At 42.0% G+C, this 18,665-nt stretch overlaps 1 protein-coding gene across 1 annotated transcript in view; it reads right to left on the bottom strand.

The window, feature by feature from the left end:
* Positions 1-18,665, bottom strand: part of LOC121573415 (synaptic vesicle glycoprotein 2C-like) — a 55,285-nt gene that overhangs the window by 17,850 nt on the left and 18,770 nt on the right. Inside the window, exon 3 of the mRNA XM_041885382.2 lies at positions 1-181. Coding sequence (XP_041741316.1) covers positions 1-181 — 181 coding nt within the window. The remainder of the gene's footprint in view (positions 182-18,665) is intronic.

Here is an 18,665-nt window from a genome sequence, read left to right as displayed (position 1 = left end):
CCGAAGCCTGCGATCACGCGGCAGAGCAGGAACATGCCGTACCCCTGAACGAAGGAGGACAGGAAGGCGAAGAAGCCGTTCACACACATGCAGATGAGCAGACACTGTCTGCGGCCCACCTTGTCTGACATGCCCCCCCAGAAAAACGCCCCCACCATCATCCCCAGGTACACAATACTGCCTGCAGAGAGAGAGAGAGAGAGAGAGAGAGAGAGAGAGAGAGAGAGAGAGAGAGAGAGAGAGAGAGAGAGAGAGAGAGAGAGAGAGAGAGAGAGAGAGAGAGAGAGAGAGAGAGAGAGAGAGAGAGAGAGAGAGAGAGAGAGAGGAGACTTTAGATTTAAACCATTTCTATTTACACAGCACAAAGTAAATCATCAAAGCAATTGTCTTTGGACCTTCAAACAAACCAACAAATAATACTCTGTGAATTTTAAATGTGTATTTAAGAGCGGTTGTGGTAACTCTTAAAAGCCAATCTTAATGGTGAATTAATATCTTCTAATGGACCCTTCAGCAGAACACAAGTTAAAAAATATATATCCCCTGCTATTTTAATATGCAACGTCATAACCACTTCTAGTCCCTCTCTACCTGACATCAGATTCCTGCCAGGAGACATTGTGTACATCTCAAATGGCACCCTATTTTATAGTGCACTACTTTTGACCAGGGTCCATAAGGTTCTAGTCAAAAGTAGTGCAATATATAGGGAATAGGGTGGAATAGGGTGCCATTTGGGACGCACCCATTAGGATTCATGGCTCGTCACAGTGGGCTAGCTGCTAAAGTGAAGGGTGTAAAAGTGTCACAGTAAAGTATGGAGCAGCATTAAGGCCCATTAGTGTTGATGATCGTTCATCAATAAGGACGTTTAATCACCAAATCTGTTGAATGACTCAATCTGTGTTGAATAATATATTTAACTTCTCCTGAGGGGAGATGTCTAAGGGTTGTTTGATTGAACAACAACTTGGTAAATCCTGCTCTTTCATGTCAACTTTTGCCTGTTAAAGCTATATCTCATGCAGGAACAAGTTGATCCGAACAACAAAGTATCTCTCTCGCCTTGCTGCCCCAACCATTACCCAATTTATACTGTATATTCCACTTTTCTTTCAGTTTTGTGTTCAATTACTGCACATCCCAAGAGCACACTACATAAATAGTTTCACCAAGAACTGTCAGAATGCTAAGGAATTACAATAAGATTTACAGTGGGAGAAAGTCCCTACCGTAAAACACAACCCATTCCTATTCCCACTGTGATGTGATGAGTAAATACAGAATGGAATAAACCTGAATCCACTCGTGTAACATAAATCAATGGGATGAAGAGTGTGTTCAGTAATACAGGGTGACTTTAAAAAGGAGCCTCTGCTCCCTTTTAATCTCTCTAATCTGGAGAAGAATCGATGTCCCAGACAAAACAGCATCGATTTCACCCACTTATGATCATGATCTTGGCCTTTGACTGGAACACTATGATCCATTCTTCTCTATTATTAACACCAAAGTACTGTTACTGAACCCTGCTCTTCTCTAATCTCCACAAGAGAGTACTCTTCTCAAGCCTTCACAGTACCCACCTTTAATCATATAGTCCTGGTATGGCCACATAGTCCATTTTGTATGGCTTTCTAGGATTAAATTATTTAAAGGCTCAGTGCAGTCAAAAAACATGATTTTTCTGTGTTTAATATTTCCACACTATAATGTTGGAATAATACTGTGAAATTGTGAAAATGATAGTGCCCTTTAAGTCTAGGAACTGTTAGAAAAAACTGCCTGAAATTTCAGCCTGTTTTGGTGGGATGGAGTTTTGGCCTGCCTGGTGACGTTACCAGGCGGTAAATTAGTTAATACACCAATAAGAGAGTTCCAAACCTCTCTGCCAATAACAGATAGTTTTCCCCTCCCCACTCAGACCACTCCCAGACAGTCCTAGTAAAATTCTTGCTTGAGAAATTGCTCTTTGCTAAGAAGCTATTTTTGTTTATTTTTTACAATTTTAACTGAAAACTATCACAGTAAGGTACTTAATTGTTACAGATAAATTATTTGATATTGAGATTGAAAAAAAACAACAGCATCATTGGACCTTTAAAGTGGAACTGACAGAATTTTAACAACATTAAATCTTATTAAAATCTGTTCAAATACACCCCCAGAAAGAATATGACATTTTTTTTACATTTTCTGACAAACCAGCACTTAGATATGGTCATTTTCACGTTTTCATAAATTCATACAATGTTTGGGAATTACAGTGCATTTGGAAAGTATACAGACCCCTTGACTTTTTCAACATTTTGTTACGTTACAGCCTTATTCTAAAATGGATGTATTTTTATATCCTCATCAATCTACATACAATACCCCATAATAGGTTTTTAGAAATTTTAGCAAATGTATAAAATTACATTTACATAAGTATTCAGACCCTTTACTCAGTACTTTGTTGAAGCCCATTTGGCAGCGATTTCAGCCTCTAGGTTTCTTGGGTATGACGCTACAAGCTTGGCACACCTGTATTTGGGGAGTTTCTCCCATTCTTCTCTGCAGATCCTCTCAAGCTCTGTCAGGTTGGATGGGGAGCGTCGCTGCATAGCTATTTTTAGGTCTGTCCAGAGATGTTCGATCGGGTTCAAGTCCGGGCTCTGACTAGGCCACGCAAGGACATTCAGAGACTTGTCCCGAAGCCACTCCTGCGTTGCCTTGGCTGTGTGCTTAGGGTCGTTGTCCGGATGGAAGGTGAACCTTCTCCCCAGTCTGAGGTCCTGAGTGCTCTGGAGCAGGTTTTCATCAAGGATCGCTCTGTACTTTGCTCTGTTCATCTTTCCCTCAATCCTGACTAGTCTCCCGGTCCCTGCCACTGAAAAACATCCCCTCAGCATGATAATGCCACCACCATGCTTCAGATTTCTTTCAGACGTGACGCTTGGCATTCAGGCGAAAGAGTTCAATCTTGGTTTCATCAGACCAGAGAATCTTGTTTCTCATGGTCTGAGAGTCCTTTAGGTGCCTTTTGGCAAACTCCAAGTGGGCTGTCATGTGCCTTTTACTGAGGAGTGGCTTCTGTCTGGCCACTCTACCATAAAGGCCTGATTGGTGGAGTGCTGCAGAGATGGTTGTCCTTCTGGAAGGTTCTCCCATCTCCACAGAGGAACTCTGGAGGTCTGTCAGAGTGACCATCGGGTTCTTGGTCACATCCCTGACCAAGGCCCTTCTCCCCCGATTGCTGGCCGGGCAGCCATCTCTAGGAAGAGTCTTGGTGGTTCCAAACTTCTTCCATTTAAGAATGATGGATGCCACTGTGTTCTTGGGGACTTTCAATGCTGCATAAATATTTAGTACCCTTTCCCATGTCTGTGCCTCAACACAATCCTGTCTCGGAGCTCTACGGACAATTCCTTTGACCTCATGGCTTGGTTTTTGCTCTGACATGCCCTGTCAACTGTGGGACCTTATATAGACAGGTGTGTGCTTTTCCAAATCATGTCCAATCAATTGAATTTACCACAGGTGGACTCCAATAAAGTTGTAGAAACAGCTCAAGGATGATCAATGGAAACAGGATGCACCTGAGCTCAATTTCGAGTCTCATAGCAAAGGGTCTGAATACTTATGTAAATAAGGTATTTCTGTTTTTTAGATTGTGTAGATTGATGAGGCAAACATTTTTAGTCAATTTTAGAATAAGGCTGTAACGTAACAAAATGTGGATAAAGTGAAGGGGTCTGAATACTTTCCGAATGCACTGTAAGGCATTTGTGAAAATTCTATAGCAACATAGATTGGGAAAGCGGCCATGTGTTTGGACAATTAATACACACTGCAGTAAATAAAACCTAATAAAAACATATTGCACAGGACCAGAGTCTACGCAGACCAGTGCGCCATAGCCAATAAGAGCCACTGTAGGCCTATATGCAAATTAGCCATTTGCCACATGGGCCTGCCATCATTCACTTTGAACTGGACTGTGTGTTTACAGGCAGTAGCAACAGACTTTAGGTAATTAGAACGCATTGGTCAAAAGCCACAAAATACACCTGAATGGATTTCTGCAAATATGTAAATACCACGGGAGTCCTCATACATTTGGGAACTTAACAGTCCTATTGATCAAACAACCATGAAAGGTAGGCTCTCTCTCCCTCACTTATGCACATCAACAACTAATGTTAGCCAGAGCGAGGTGAGCTAAAATCTAATGAGGGAACATTAGATAAACCCACAAATGTTTTCAGCTAGTTGGAGTTCAAAATTGCACTGATAAACGATGGGAATAGTAAGTAGCCTGCTCACTCTTCTTCAGCTTGCCTGCCAATGCTTGCTTGTCCCAACCCACGTGTTGACAACTGAATGGGAACTTCCCTGCTTGCCCGCCCATTTGATTGATGCCAAAACACATTTGATTAACAAATAAGGGTGCGGTCTTAAATAGCCTCCAGTGTGTCAGAGTGCCGCTCGTAAATTTAGTGCGTTGTAAGATTGTCTGTTCGTAAATTCAGAGCTACTTCCAGACATAAAATGAGAGAACACCTCCCTCTGGCCATTTTACTCACCCTAGCAGAGCTGGTTAGGCTGTTTACATGTTTTTTTGGCCAATGTTTACTGACACCAGTCATATTTAGCAGGTGTTGCACGTTCGTAAATTCATCAGGTATTCTGCGGCCTCTAGCACACTAGATAGAGATAGCCAGAGTGAATTTATGAACACAACCTGGATACGTCTTCAAGTTCAGCATAACTAGCTAACTAGCAAAGCGATTCACATTTCTTGTTAGCTAACCAAATGACACCTGCATCTCCAGCTGTAACCACCGAAAAACGATATGAGGTCACTCACCCACTCCTCCAATGACATGACATCCTCCCAGCAGCTAGCTAGCTAGTGTGGGAAATTATTCTCTTATATTTTAGATGTGCTGTTAGCTTAATAAGAAAGCATTAATGATTAAACATAATAGGTTTGTACTGTACTGATATAGATTGTTTAACCTAACAAGCTGTGATTAATGTGAGGAACTGTTAGGGGGTAGGGTGAGATAAGGTTGCTTAACACCAGATGTGTATGCAAATAGTTGGTGAATTCTAGAACTATAATTTATTTTCGTTACGGGGACCAGGGGATGCAAGTAGCTTTAGCTATTATGCTGAGGGAATAGCACCAACCTATAGTGGGTTCTAGATTTGTTAAATAAACAAACTTATATTTTAAACTAAAGTAATGCAATAGGCTAAAATTTTAACATTATCAGAAAAAGGCACAATTTAATATGAACTAGTTATTACAATTATTATTAATAGTTATTACAGTTATTATCATTGATCCAGTAATAGATAGAAGGATAGTAGAGGAAAGGCAAGGGATTAAATCTCATTTAGGAAAAGAAGAAGAGTATGAAGATATATTAGGGAGAAAATACCATTAACTGAGGGATATAAAACGTTTAGCTGAAAAAGACAACAGGAATAATTTACCTTACACCCTAATATAGACATTAGACCACACCAGAAGTAGAGATGGCAGGATCACCAGTAGCAATCATGAAGAGAAGGTTCCCAGAAAATAGTGAAGATATTGGTAATATCTCTAACAAATGAGAAAAAGGACCAGAAAGATAGTAACTAAATGGCCAAAGGAGGGAACATTTGATGTAACCGTGATTGTATTGGCTAAAAAATGAAATATGACATTTACAGGGGGGACAGGAACAATAGAAGGGGAGACAGATTTTCCTAGGGGGTTGATCAAATAATTGATAATGGATCATTTGAGATGAGATCACATGTAGCAGAATTAGGGTAATCAATTAAATAATCATTGTATACTCGAGGAATTTTGAGTGGTTTTATGGATTAGTTATGAGGAATTAGATTGATACAAACAATTATTGATGGGTTAGGACTGGGGATATCTGTATCATGTTTTGTGTGTACTACCATCTTTAGATTACTGATGGTAATTGAAGGTTAACAAAATGTATAACCAGGAGAAAGAGATTAGCTTATCTCATTGGAATGTTGCCCAGGGCGAGGGGGAGCAGTAGGGAAGTTAGGCAGTGAGCTACCAAATCAAGTGGGGTCTGGCTATTTGTGGTTGTTGTTTTTCAAATTGGGTTTTTCAAATAAAAAACAACACACCTAGTATGATGGTTATAAAGGGTTGTTATGTTAAAATTAGGCAGTATTTAAAAATAAGGGATGGCAATTGGATGATAAATTACCAATATTACCTAAGTGATTGTTTAGGTAGGTGGTAATATTGACACATGAGCAAAACATGTGTTAAAAGGGGGAGGTAGCTTAGTGGTTAAGAGGGTTGTGCCAGTAACCGAAAGGTCGCTGGTTCTAAGCCCCGAGCCAACTAGGTGAAAAATCTGTCGATGTGCCCATGAGCAAGGCACTTAACCCTAATTGCTCATGTAAGTCGCTCTGGATAAGAGCGTCTGCTAAATGACTTTTAAAAATATATATATATATATACAGTGGGGGAAAAAAGTATTTAGTCAGCCACCAATTGTGAAAGTTCTCCCACTTAAAAAGATGAGAGAGGCCTGTAATTTTCATCATAGGTACACGTCAACTATGACAGACAAATTGAGAAAAAAAATCCAGAAAATCACATTGTAGGATTTTTAATGAATTTATTTGCAAATTATGGTGGAAAATAAGTATTTGGTCACCTACAAACAAGCAAGATTTCTGGCTCTCACAGACATGTAAATTCTTCTTTAAGAGGCTCCTCTGTCCTCCACTCGTGACCTGTATTAATGGCACCTGTTTGAACTTGTTATCAGTATAAAAGACCTGTCCACAACCTCAAACAGTCACACTCCAAACTCCACTATGGCCAAGACCAAAGAGCTGTCAAAGGACACCAGAAACAAAATTGTAGACCTGCACCAGGCTGGGAAGACTGAATCTGCAATAGGTAAGCAGCTTGGTTTGAAGAAATCAACTGTGGGAGCAATTATTAGGAAATGGAAGACATACAAGACCACTGATAATCTCCCTCGATCTGGGGCTCCACGCAAGATCTCACCCGTGGGGGTCAAAATGATCACAAGAACGGTGAGCAAAAATCCCAGAACCACACGGGGGGACCTAGTGAATGACCTGCAGAGAGCTGGGACCAAAGTAACAAAGCCTACCATCAGTAACACACTACGCCGCCAGGGACTCAAATCCTGCAGTGGCAGACGTGTCCCCCTGCTTAAGCCAGTACATGTCCAGGCCCGTCTGAAGTTTGCTAGAGTGCATTTGGAGAATGTCATATGGTTAGATGAAACCAAAATATAACTTTTTGGTAAAAACTAAACTCGTCGTGTTTGGAGGACAAAGAATGCTGAGTTGCATCCAAAGAACACCATACCTACTGTGAAGCATGGGTGTGGAAACATCATGCTTTGGGGCTGTTTTTCTGCAAAGGGACCAGGACGACTGATCCGTGTAAAGGAAAGAATGAATGGGGCCATGTATCGTGAGATTTTGAGTGAAAACCTCCTTCCATCAGCAAGGGCATTGAAGATGAAACGTGGCTGGGTCTTTCAGCATGACAATGATCCCAAACACACCGCCCGGGCAACGAAGGAGTGGCTTCGTAAGAAGCATTTCAAGGTCCTGGAGTGGCCTAGCCAGTCTCCAGATCTCAACCCCATAGAACATCTTTGGAGGGGAGTTGAAAGTCTGTGTTGCCCAGCGACAGCCCCAAAACATCACTGCTCTAGAGGAGATCTGCATGGAGGAATGGGCCAAAATACCAGCAACAGTGTGTGAAAACCTTGGAAGACTTACAGAAAACGTTTGACCTGTGTCATTGCCAACAAAGGGTATATAACAAAGTATTGAGAAACTTTTGTTATTGACCAAATACTTATTTTCCACCATAATTTGCAAATAAATTCATAAAAAATCCTACAATGTGATTTTCTGGAAAAAAAATTCTAATTTTGTCTGTCATAGTTGACGTGTACCTATGATGAAAATTACAGGCCTCTCTCATCTTTTTAAGTGGGAGAACTTGCACAATTGGTGGCTGACTAAATACTTTTTTTCCCCCACTGTATACGAAGGAGAGGACAAAATACTTGTAAAAAAATTTTTTAGATACAGTCTAGAAAGACAATGCAGTCAGAAATAGAAATTGAGAGCTGAACATGTGTGAAGATAGTTTATTAACCACACCCATATGTCAGAGGTTTTGTGCCCCACAGGTGAACTAAAGGAGAAGGTGACCCACTCTATCTAACCAGGTGACTGGTGAGCATCCAGTCCCTAAAGAAGAAAAACTGGAAGCAGGCCTGTTGGGAAGGGCCCTATCAGGTTATATTGGTCACTGCCTTTGCCATTAGAATAGCAGAAAGAGCAACCTGGGTCCACGTTACCCACTGCAAAAAGGTAAGAACACATGCAAGCACCACTGAACACATGCAGAGTTAGAGAGAAGAACTGGACCAATAGGGTCTGGGGATCACCTCTGTTAACAAAGATCTCCTACCCCGACCTATCATCACTGTAGTGTGTTCTCAGGGTGTGAGTATGGGGTAGTACCAAGCAGAAAGACTGAGGACTGGAGAGGGTTGGCGGTTTTTGGGAATATGGATAACTTGAGTTGCATCATAGTCTCGGTAATGGTCTTGATATGTCAAGATCCACCACCAATTGTGCTATGCCCTTACCATTGTTAAGAAGTAAAAGAGAAGAGAAGCGACCCGACATACTGACCGTCAAGGACGAGTGGCCTACAAAATGGGAGTCGGAGAAGGGCAGACTGTCAGATTCAAAATAAGGGTTAGGGACGTAGCCAATGGGTGGGGTACATGTCAATAAGCAGCTTGGGATGATAAAATCCCATTATATTCGTGTTCGGCCCCCACGGCGGATTGTTCCTAGACTCAAGTGTTTAAACACACTTGGGGATGGGGATATGAGACCGGGTGGGACTGAACATCCAGAAGGGTGGTAAAGAGAAATAAAGACATCACCAATTTTCAATTGGAGATAGTAGTAATGTGACAGACTTAAGTTCGGAAGCACAGGAGAGAATTCTAAACCTTACAGCCCCTGTAACCGATGTGTGGTGGCGTGTGCCAGTAAGGGCAGTGTAAGGCAGAGAATTCCAAAGGGGTGGCTAGATACATGCACCCTGGTTCTACTGGTTCAGCTAGTTAGAATTAGTCACCAGGAACCAAGGATTAAACAGATGTAGGAGGAGTTTTAACAAGAAGGAGAATAGCCCTATTTAGATGGATGCGATTGGGATACCAAGGGGGGTATCGGATGGATACCGAGCTATGAAACAATTAGGGGAAGGGTTTACTACCACGTTCTTTTGGTGGGTGACAATAAACAAAATTGTGAATTGGATTAATTATATCTATTACGACCAACAACGATTTATTGGCTAGACTAGGGATGCAACGGAAGGGATCTTTGAACAATTATCCGCCATCTCACTCTTATGACTTAGTAAAAAGAGGTTGGCTCTAGATCAGGCAGAAAGGGGTGGTGTCTATAGAATGGTAAGCCATTGTTGTACGTTTATCCCTAACAATACCAGTCCTGATGGGAGTATCTATAAAGCCCTAGTTGGTTTAGATAAACTATCAGCTGAAATGAAGAGCATGGCTGGAATGGAGGGAAACGGACTGTTCTCCTGGTTGGGGGAGTGGTTTGGTAAATACTCTGTTATGGTGATTACTGGATTTCTGACCCTAGTAGTTGTGTTTCTAATATTAATGTGCTGTGCTGCCTGTGTAATTCCTTGTTTGAGAAAGTCTGTTACAGATGTCGTGCATACGGCTGGTATGATGCCCCTCCTAGGGGCTCAAGAAGGGGATGCAGACACTGAGATGGGGTTGACAAAGGATGACCCTTGGTTTGCTATTGGTGAGGTGGTGGAGTGACACCCTAGAGGGTGTCTAAAGGGGGCCAAAGTTTACTTCCTGTTTATGTTTTATGCTTTATTAATCAAGTTAACCATTGTGAATGTTTGTCTTTCCTTATGTGAAGGTTTGAAGTTCCTGGGTGGCTGGTAGCCAACCTAGTACAAGTTAGGTGTAGATGGAAGGACTGAAGGCCTTTTTATTATCATTATTGCCTATTAATAAAAGTGTGATTATTTTTGTTTGTATTGTATTTTAATGAGTGACACCCTAGTGGGTGTCAAAAGGGGGAATCCTAAATTTCCCTGACATTTTTTATTTTGGGTTTTCTTATTTTGGGTTCACACCCAGTGGGTGTGAAAAGGGGGATTGTGGGAAATTATTCTCTTATATTTTAGATGTGCTGTTAGCTTAATAAGAAAGCATTAATGATTAAACATAATAGGTTTGTACTGTACTGATATAGATTGTTTAACCTAACAAGCTGTGATTAATGTGAGGAACTGTTAGGGGGTAGGGTGAGATAAGGCTTGTGACTCACTTACAAAAACACAGCCTCTTTGTTAGACCGCTCAAGGACATGTGTACTGCAAAAATGCTGACTCTCTGGACAAGTTGCAAAACAACTAACACCTGGCAACAGTGAAGCGCCAAGGGACTGGGACCAGCCTGATTGCCAACGATAGGCTGGGTAAGTTTAAACCACGCCCAGCCTCTACTCTGATAGGCCTGCTTGGAGCAGGAACTATCTCTGTCAGAGTATTTAAAGAAGAACTTATAACAATGGCTCAGTTCTCTGACTGCCCTGCGTGGTTTTTCAGTGGGCCCGTATATACGAACATCATATTTACCAATTCAAGTGTTTGCATTAATTAAAATACTAGTCTATTTTAGAAGACGTGTATTGACCTCTTTTTGTTCCTATACCAGATTTGAATTGACGCAACTTAACACTAGCTAATGTTAGGCTCCGTGTTTTTAGCTTGCTAAATAAATAGTTACATAAATAGATACGCTAGTGATAGATTAATTTGTATTTTAAGAATAATGACTAAAGGATTTCACCCCAAATACAGTATAAATGTGTGAACGGTGTTAGAGTTATAATGTAGTGGCAACCCACTAACAGAGGGGGGCGGGACTAAACATTCCAGGGTGAAGGGGACTGGTTAAAAAAAGCCTCCTAAAGGTGGGCGGAGCAAAGTGCCTTTGTGTGTCAAGGGGTATAAAGCTGTATGGATGTTTTTTGGCGCCAGAGCTCTCCATGATTAAAAATACAGATCATTCTTGCTGGTTGTGGACCTTGAATCATTTATGATTATAACCAGAGCCTTACAACCCCTGGTAATGATTCAAGCTTAGGTGAATTAGAGATAGAAATTATCATGACAGCTAGCCTATTAGCCACACGTTATGACTGACCTGTGATCATTGCCCTTGCTAGTTTGATTGCATTGACATTCCCAGCGTTAGTTACATTCGTCCGTTTTTGTCAGAAATATTTTTTCATTGAAACTACACTGAACAAAAATATAAACACAACATGTAAAGTGTTGGTTTCATGAGCTGAAAGAAAAGATCCCAGAAATGTTCCACATGCACAAAAAGCTTATTTCTCTCAAATGTTGTGCACACATTTGTTAACATCCCTATCAGTGAGCATTTTAGCCTTTGTCAAGATAATCCATCCACCTGACAGGTGTGGCATATCAAGAAGCTGATTAAACAGCATGATCATTACACAAGTGCGCCTTGTGCTGGGGACAATAAAAGGCCATTCTAAAATGTGCAGTTTTGTCACACAACACAATGCCACAGATGTCTCAAGTGTTGAGGGAGTGTGTAATTGTCATAATGACTGCAGGAATGTCCACCAGAGCTGTTTCCAGATAATTCAATGTTTATTTCTCTACCGTAAGCCACCTCCAACGTAATTTTAGAGAATTTGGCAGTATGTCCAACCGGCCTCACAACCACAGACCACATGTAACCACCGGCCTCACAACCGCAGACCACGTGTAACCACCAGCCTCACAACCGCAGACCACGTGTAACCACCGGCCTCACAACCGCAGACCACATGTAACCACCGGCCTCACAACCGCAGACCACGTGTAACCACCGGCCTCACAACCGCAGACCACATGTAACCACCGGCCTCACAACCGCAGACCACGTGTAACCACCGGCCTCACAACCGCAGACCACGTGTAACCACGCCAGCCCAGGACCTCTATATCCAGCTTCTTCACCTGCGGGATCGTCTGAGGGGAGCGGAGAAGTTATTTCTGTCTGTAATAAAGCCCTTTTGTGGGGAAAAACTCATTCTGATTGGCTTGGCCTGGCTCCCAAGTGGGTGAGCCTATGCACTCCCAGGCCGACCCATGGCTGCGCCCCTGCCCAGTCATGTGAAATCCATAGATTAGGGCCTAATTTATTTATTTAAATTGACTGATTTCCTTATATGAACTGTAACTCAGCAAAACTGTAAATTGTTGCATGTTGCGTTTATATTTTTGTTAAGTATAAAACATCCCGAATGGGTGGAGGCAGCAAACAATGTACCAGGCAAGCTGTGATTTACAACCTGATAGCAATATTTTTTTGACTACCAAGAAATGTATTGGTGAATTATATTAATCATGCATTGAACTGCATCCATCTATTCTGCCAACAATGCCTTACTGTAAGTCATGGAATTTTTTGTCAAATTGAACCTATTTTTAAAACCTCTTATAAAGTTGGTTTTGTAGCATAAACTGGGAATTAGATATTTTTTGACTGATATTATGATTGTCTGTTTGTTTCATATCTGCAAAGGAGTTAAAATGGTGTCAGTTCCACTTTAATGCATTGATAGAATGAATGCTGTAACGTCCTGGTCAAGAGACTAGTGTAAAAATGCTTTTCTCTCAAATATGATTCCTCGAGATGATTCAGACACCATCCAAATACATCAGACCAAGAAACAAACACAAACCTACATATAAACCGACAAGTGAACATAAAATGGAGTCGAAAGGATAACTCTCTCATGACGATAGCATTGTCATTTGTATTCTAAATGTCACTCACTATGACGATAAACAACAGATTGCAGATAGATTTGGCCATATTCCACTTACACATGGTGTGATATAATTTAGCTTGAAGCCATGATGTCTGGTCCAAATCATTTAAATTCAGGGTATAGCAAGATACACCTAATTTATTCTATGACTTCATTCAGGTCTCATCTCCCCACTAGGCTGTTGTGGATAGATGGGGAACTTATTCCAGGGGTCAAACTGGGGTCATTCACACTTGGCCGTAGTCAGAATCACCTTTATTCTCCAAGTACATTTGCACATACTCAGAATTTTACTTGGTGATATGGGGACATAATCTGAGGTAATTTCTAATCATCTAATGGTTTAGAATTAGGATTTGGGGAGAATAAACAAGCCATTCGTCCATCTTGAAGCCAACCATCACAGAATCAATGTATAAGGCATTAGGAAGATACTCCTTGACCTCGTCTTGACAAACGGGATGACAAATTAATAGTGATATATCAAATACAGCCCATACAAGTGTTACATTTCCATTGAACATAGCCTAATAAACATACATTTTGTTACACCTATGCACTAGGCTTAAATGAGGGAGAGCAGGCTAGAATGCAGAGATCATGTATAAAACAGTAAGAGAACTAAAACAGTTGACTCTTGATGATACTGTGTAGTAGCCTCTAAAGGACGTCCAATTACCTCATTCATGTGTTGATCGCTGTGTGTTTTTACTGCACAGCATCTGAAGGTGTGATTATCTCAGCACTGGTGCCAGGAACACACGTGAATCATGAGGAAAAGACATCTACAGTATCACCAGGTTTAAATGGTATAATGTCCCATTCACTGTCTAGAAGCATTAAGAACATTCAGACAGGTATAAATGGTTGTATGCTGTATTGATTTTGCTAGTCTCATAATCACATCCTACAATATTTTATTTGCTATTCAGCCACACATAAAAGCTGTATGTATATTTCTCTTTAACTGTGCAGAATTTAGTCTACACACTATAGGTTCAATCCCCATGACTGTCCTGAAGCTCTGTTTATGACCAGGCACTTTGCTAGATGCTAGTTTGCTCCTGGACCAACCCAAGCAATTATTACGCTGCAGCAAACTGGGAGCAGTAGTTGACAGAGCACCGAAACAGGACTAGTCACACTTTGGAAAAAGTTTAATACTAGTGCATTTTAAATCATGACATAAGATAAGAATCTTCATTGCAGACATATTACACATTGTTACTAAATATTATACAGAACTGATATACTAAATGACATACAGGAATAGATATGACAAAATAGACATTCACCCCTCAGTTTAGGCCAGCCTACAGAAAGACAGCCCTGTTTGTCAGAGTGGCTCAGTGTTCCCCATTATTTTACATTTTAGTCATTTAGCAGACGCTCTTATCCAGAGCACTAGTATTAAACTTTTTCCAAAACCTATTCCCCCTCAGGAGATTGAAAAGATTTGGCATGGGTCCTCAGATCCTCAAAAAATTATACAGCTGCACCATCGAGAGCATCCTGACTGGTTGCATCACCGCCTGGTATGGCAACTGCTTGGCCTCCGACCGCAAGGCACTACAGAGGGTAGTGCGTACGGCCCAGTACATCACTGGGGCCAAGCTTCCTGCCATCCAGGACCTCTATACCAGGCGGTGTCAGAGGAAGGCCCTCAAAATTGTCAAAGACTCCAGCCACCCTAGTCATAGACTGTTCTCTCTGCTACCGCACGGCAAGCGGCACCGGAGTGCCAAGTCTAGGTCCAAAAGACTTCTCAACAGCTTCTACCCCAAGCCATAAGACTCCTGAACAGCTAATCATGGCTACCCGGACTATTTGCACTGCCCCCCCACCCCATCCTTTTTACGCTGCTGCTACTCTGTTAATTATTTATGCATAGTCACTTTAACTCTACCCACATGTACATATTACTTCAACTATCTCAACTAGTCGGTGCCCCGCACATTGACTCTGCACCGGTACCCCCTGTATATATAGCCTCCCTACTGTTATGTTATTTTACTTCTGCTCTTTTTTTCTCAACACTTTTTTTGTTGTTGTTTTATTTTTACTTTTTTTGTTAAAAATAAATGCACTGTTGGTTAAGGGCTGTAAGTAAGCATTTCACTGTAATGTCTGCACCTGTTGTATTCGGCGCATGTGACCAATAAAATTTGATTTGATTTGATTTGACTTACAGGAGCAAGTAGGGTTAAGTGCCTTGCTCAAGGGCACATCTACAGATTTTTCACCTAGTCGGTTCGGGGATTAGAACCAGCGACCTTTCGGTTACTGGCACAACGCTCTTAACAACTAAGCTACCTGCCGCATTATCTCAGTCACTCCCTATCCTGTCATGGCTGATTCACTGGTGAGAGGGTGAGAGAGAGTGAGAGTGAGAGAGCGTGAGAGTGAGAGAGAGAGAGAGAGAGAGAGAGAGAGAGAGAGAGAGAGAGAGAGAGAGAGAGAGAGAGAGAGAGAGAGAGAGAGAGAGAGAGAGAGAGAGAGAGAGAGAGAGAGAGAGAGCTCAAAGACTCTTAACTTAATGAACTGGACTTCCTGCACTATCAACCTCAGCTGATGTATTGATTTACCTTGGCTTCATTCAAACCTGCAGGCCAACAGACGGTCAAGTCTATTCACGTTAGCCTCTGTCACAGGCTTTCCCCTCACCTTCCTTATAGAAACAAAGTGAGGAAAGCCAAGACTATTCACATGTGAACACAGTTTAAATCTATAGGCTGTGGCCCAGAGGCCTGGTGGATGGAGAGATAGATGACAGCATGTCTACACAGGTTACATCTAGAATATCTAGGGGAAGGACAGGGTGAGAGAGAGGCTGTTTCTGGAGGGGGAGAGAGGCTGTGAGAGAGGAGAGTAGTGATGATGAGGTGATCTGTGGCCAAACAGGAGGTAATAGAAGAGAACAGGGTCTCTCTGAAACAACATGACTGTCTGGTATAGGATTATTTTATGTATCATTATGGCACATGTAGGGAGATGCCAAAGGTAAAATATAATAAACATGTTTGATATTTTATAATCCAGATACATGCTTAAATAAGGAATATAGACATGAAGTATATGCTGTGTTTTAAATGAATGCATGTGTTCTTTCACAGAGGCTCTCAAACAGTGTGCATTACATTAGTTTTTTTAAGAAGGGGCCTAAGCCATGCAGCCAATAGAATGATAGAATGAGAGGCTTCATATAGAAAAAAAGCATTCATGACATTTTGGAGTGGACAATGTGTAACAGCTGGACGTTGAGAAAGAAGGGTGGGGCAGAACTAAAATAAGTTAGGAATGTATGCATGTTTTTTTCATATGTGTGTATATAAGAGATCTCTAAGCCAGAGGGAGACAGTTGTTCCATGGAGCAAGCTCAGGCTTTGTTATGCAATAAAGTCTAATTCTTGAATTCATAAGCGCCGGTGTCTTGAGAGATATTTTTGAGTTGATTATCTCTTAGTCAAATATTTCTACGACACTGGGTGATTGGGTTTCCTCAACAGGGTGCAACAAGGCTGAATCTTTGACAGCAAAACATACCCACTACTGCAATTATTTGGGGCCAGTGTGGAAGTTTGAGCTAAAATGGAGCATGCCGATATTAGGAGCAAACTAAGAGAATACACAGTATTTGAATTGGGACTGGTGAACGGCATGGCAACAAAAACACCCTGAGTCAGAACTGCCCAAGGCTAGGCATAGATCCCAGATATGTCCAAACACATCTCCAAAATAGGGAATATTCAGCAAACAGTCAGACACACACCAACACACTCTCTAAAGGGAGAGGTGCTGGAGCTGAGCAGTGCGGTAGAACACACACACACACACACACACAGTTAAGTATCATCACTCAGCAGCTCTTGAGATCCTGAAAACTAGACAATGAAAGGAGATAGAGATAATGAAAGAAAAATAGTAAAGGGGAGGAGATAAGGGCAAATAGAGAAGGAGAGGGGAATAATGTAAGTAAATAGAAAAGGATGGAGAGAATTAGTAGAGTGAGAGGAGAACGAGGGAGAAGTTCTGAAAAAGAGGAAAGGAATGAAGAATAAGAGAGTGAGACAGAGAAAGAGAGGGGAGTTCAGAGAAAGAGAGTATGAGAGGAGGTGAAGAAAGGGAGAGGAGAAAGAGAGAGGGAGAGAGAGGGGAAGACCCTAGTGACTGGCATGGTGGTGGTGTTTTTTGTGCTGTCAGATCCTGAGGAGCCCCATGAGAGTGGTGAGAGCGCTCAGCTGCATCATGGCCTCTTTTCCGATTTCACGCTTTGATGCTCTTCGCTCTTAGAGGGGCAAACTGTTTCAGCGCCACACAAAACGCTTGCTCTGTTTTATTCATACAGCATATAGAGGACTACAGCATGCCTTTCTGCAGCTAACTCTACAACTCTGTCGCTGTGAACAACAGTGGGGTGATTCCCTGTATCTTTCACTGTTTTCATTCTCTCTCTTTACCTCTCATCTCATCTCTTTTCTCCTCTCTTCTGATCTTCTTTCATTTCCTCTCTGCTTTCTTTCCCTCTGTGCTTCTCTCTCTTTTTCTGCTTGTGTCCTCCTCTCCTCTTTCTTACATCTTTTCTCTTTCCTCTCCTCTACCTCCCATCTCCTCTGCTCTCCTTTTCCTTCCCTCTCCTCTCCTCTCCTCTCTTTAGCTCCTTTACACTGAGCAGCGTGTAATCACATTTGTACTACATCATGTCGGGCTTGATGGGTTTCATGCCCCCTCTTTTGCCGGAAGGAAACCACCACCCCCGCAGAAAGAAAGATTGGGGCTCTTTGTCATATTTTGGTTGGTGGGGGTAGCAAAGATATCAATAAAATCTTTATGAAAGTATACTTATCTTGGTCCAGGGGTGCAAGCACAATGGGATATCTCATTCAGCTCAGTAATGCATCTAAGCTCCCTTGCATTAAGGGTAATGAACAGATAGGCATTAAGTATTTTGATTCTATGAGTGCTCTATAAGACAGCACGATTACACGGATATTGTTGGTGGCTGCAGGTTCTCTGTGAGCCGCACACACTCACACACGCTCTCCCTCACACACTCTCTCTGCGCTAGTAGTGTGTAGTGTAATCTCTGCAGTGGCACTGCGATCTCACTGCAGTTTAGCCATGCTCAGCTGCCCCTAGCCTGGTCCATGCAGATACTCACAGCCTGCCAGCTGGCTACCATAGACAGAAAGAGAGAGGGAGAGGGTGAGGGAGGGATAAAAAGAAAAGATTACAAAAATATGTTTTATTGTCACATACACCAGATAGGTGCAGTAAAATGTGTTGTTTTACAGGGTCAGCCATAGTACTACGGTGCCCCTGGAGCAAATTAGGGTTAAGTGCCTTGCTCAAGGGCACATCAACAGATTCTAGGGAGGGGAGGAAGGAAGAGGTAGAAAGGGAGAAGGAGGGAGAGAGATGTAAAGAGAGAATTAAGGAGACAAAAAAAAGAGGGGACAACGAAGAAAAAAGAGAGTGAGAAAAGAAAGAGAGCTACAGAAAGAGAAAGGGAGGACAACAAAGGAGGTGGAAAGTGATAAGGTGAGGCACTTTTTTTGTCTTGAGTGTGAGAAGATAAGTCTCTCCCTCCTCTTGCTCTCCCACATCCCCTCCCTCTCTGCTCCCCCTCCCTCCCTCTCTCCTCCCTCCCTGCTCCCTCTCCTCCCACATCCCCCTCCTCTGCCCTCTCTCCTCCCACATCCCCC

Source organism: Coregonus clupeaformis, chromosome 18, assembly GCF_020615455.1.
Source record: "Coregonus clupeaformis isolate EN_2021a chromosome 18, ASM2061545v1, whole genome shotgun sequence".
Classification (NCBI taxonomy): domain Eukaryota; kingdom Metazoa; phylum Chordata; class Actinopteri; order Salmoniformes; family Salmonidae; genus Coregonus; species Coregonus clupeaformis.
Note: the sequence above shows the minus strand (reverse complement) of the source record. Positions and strands in the feature narration are given on the sequence as shown.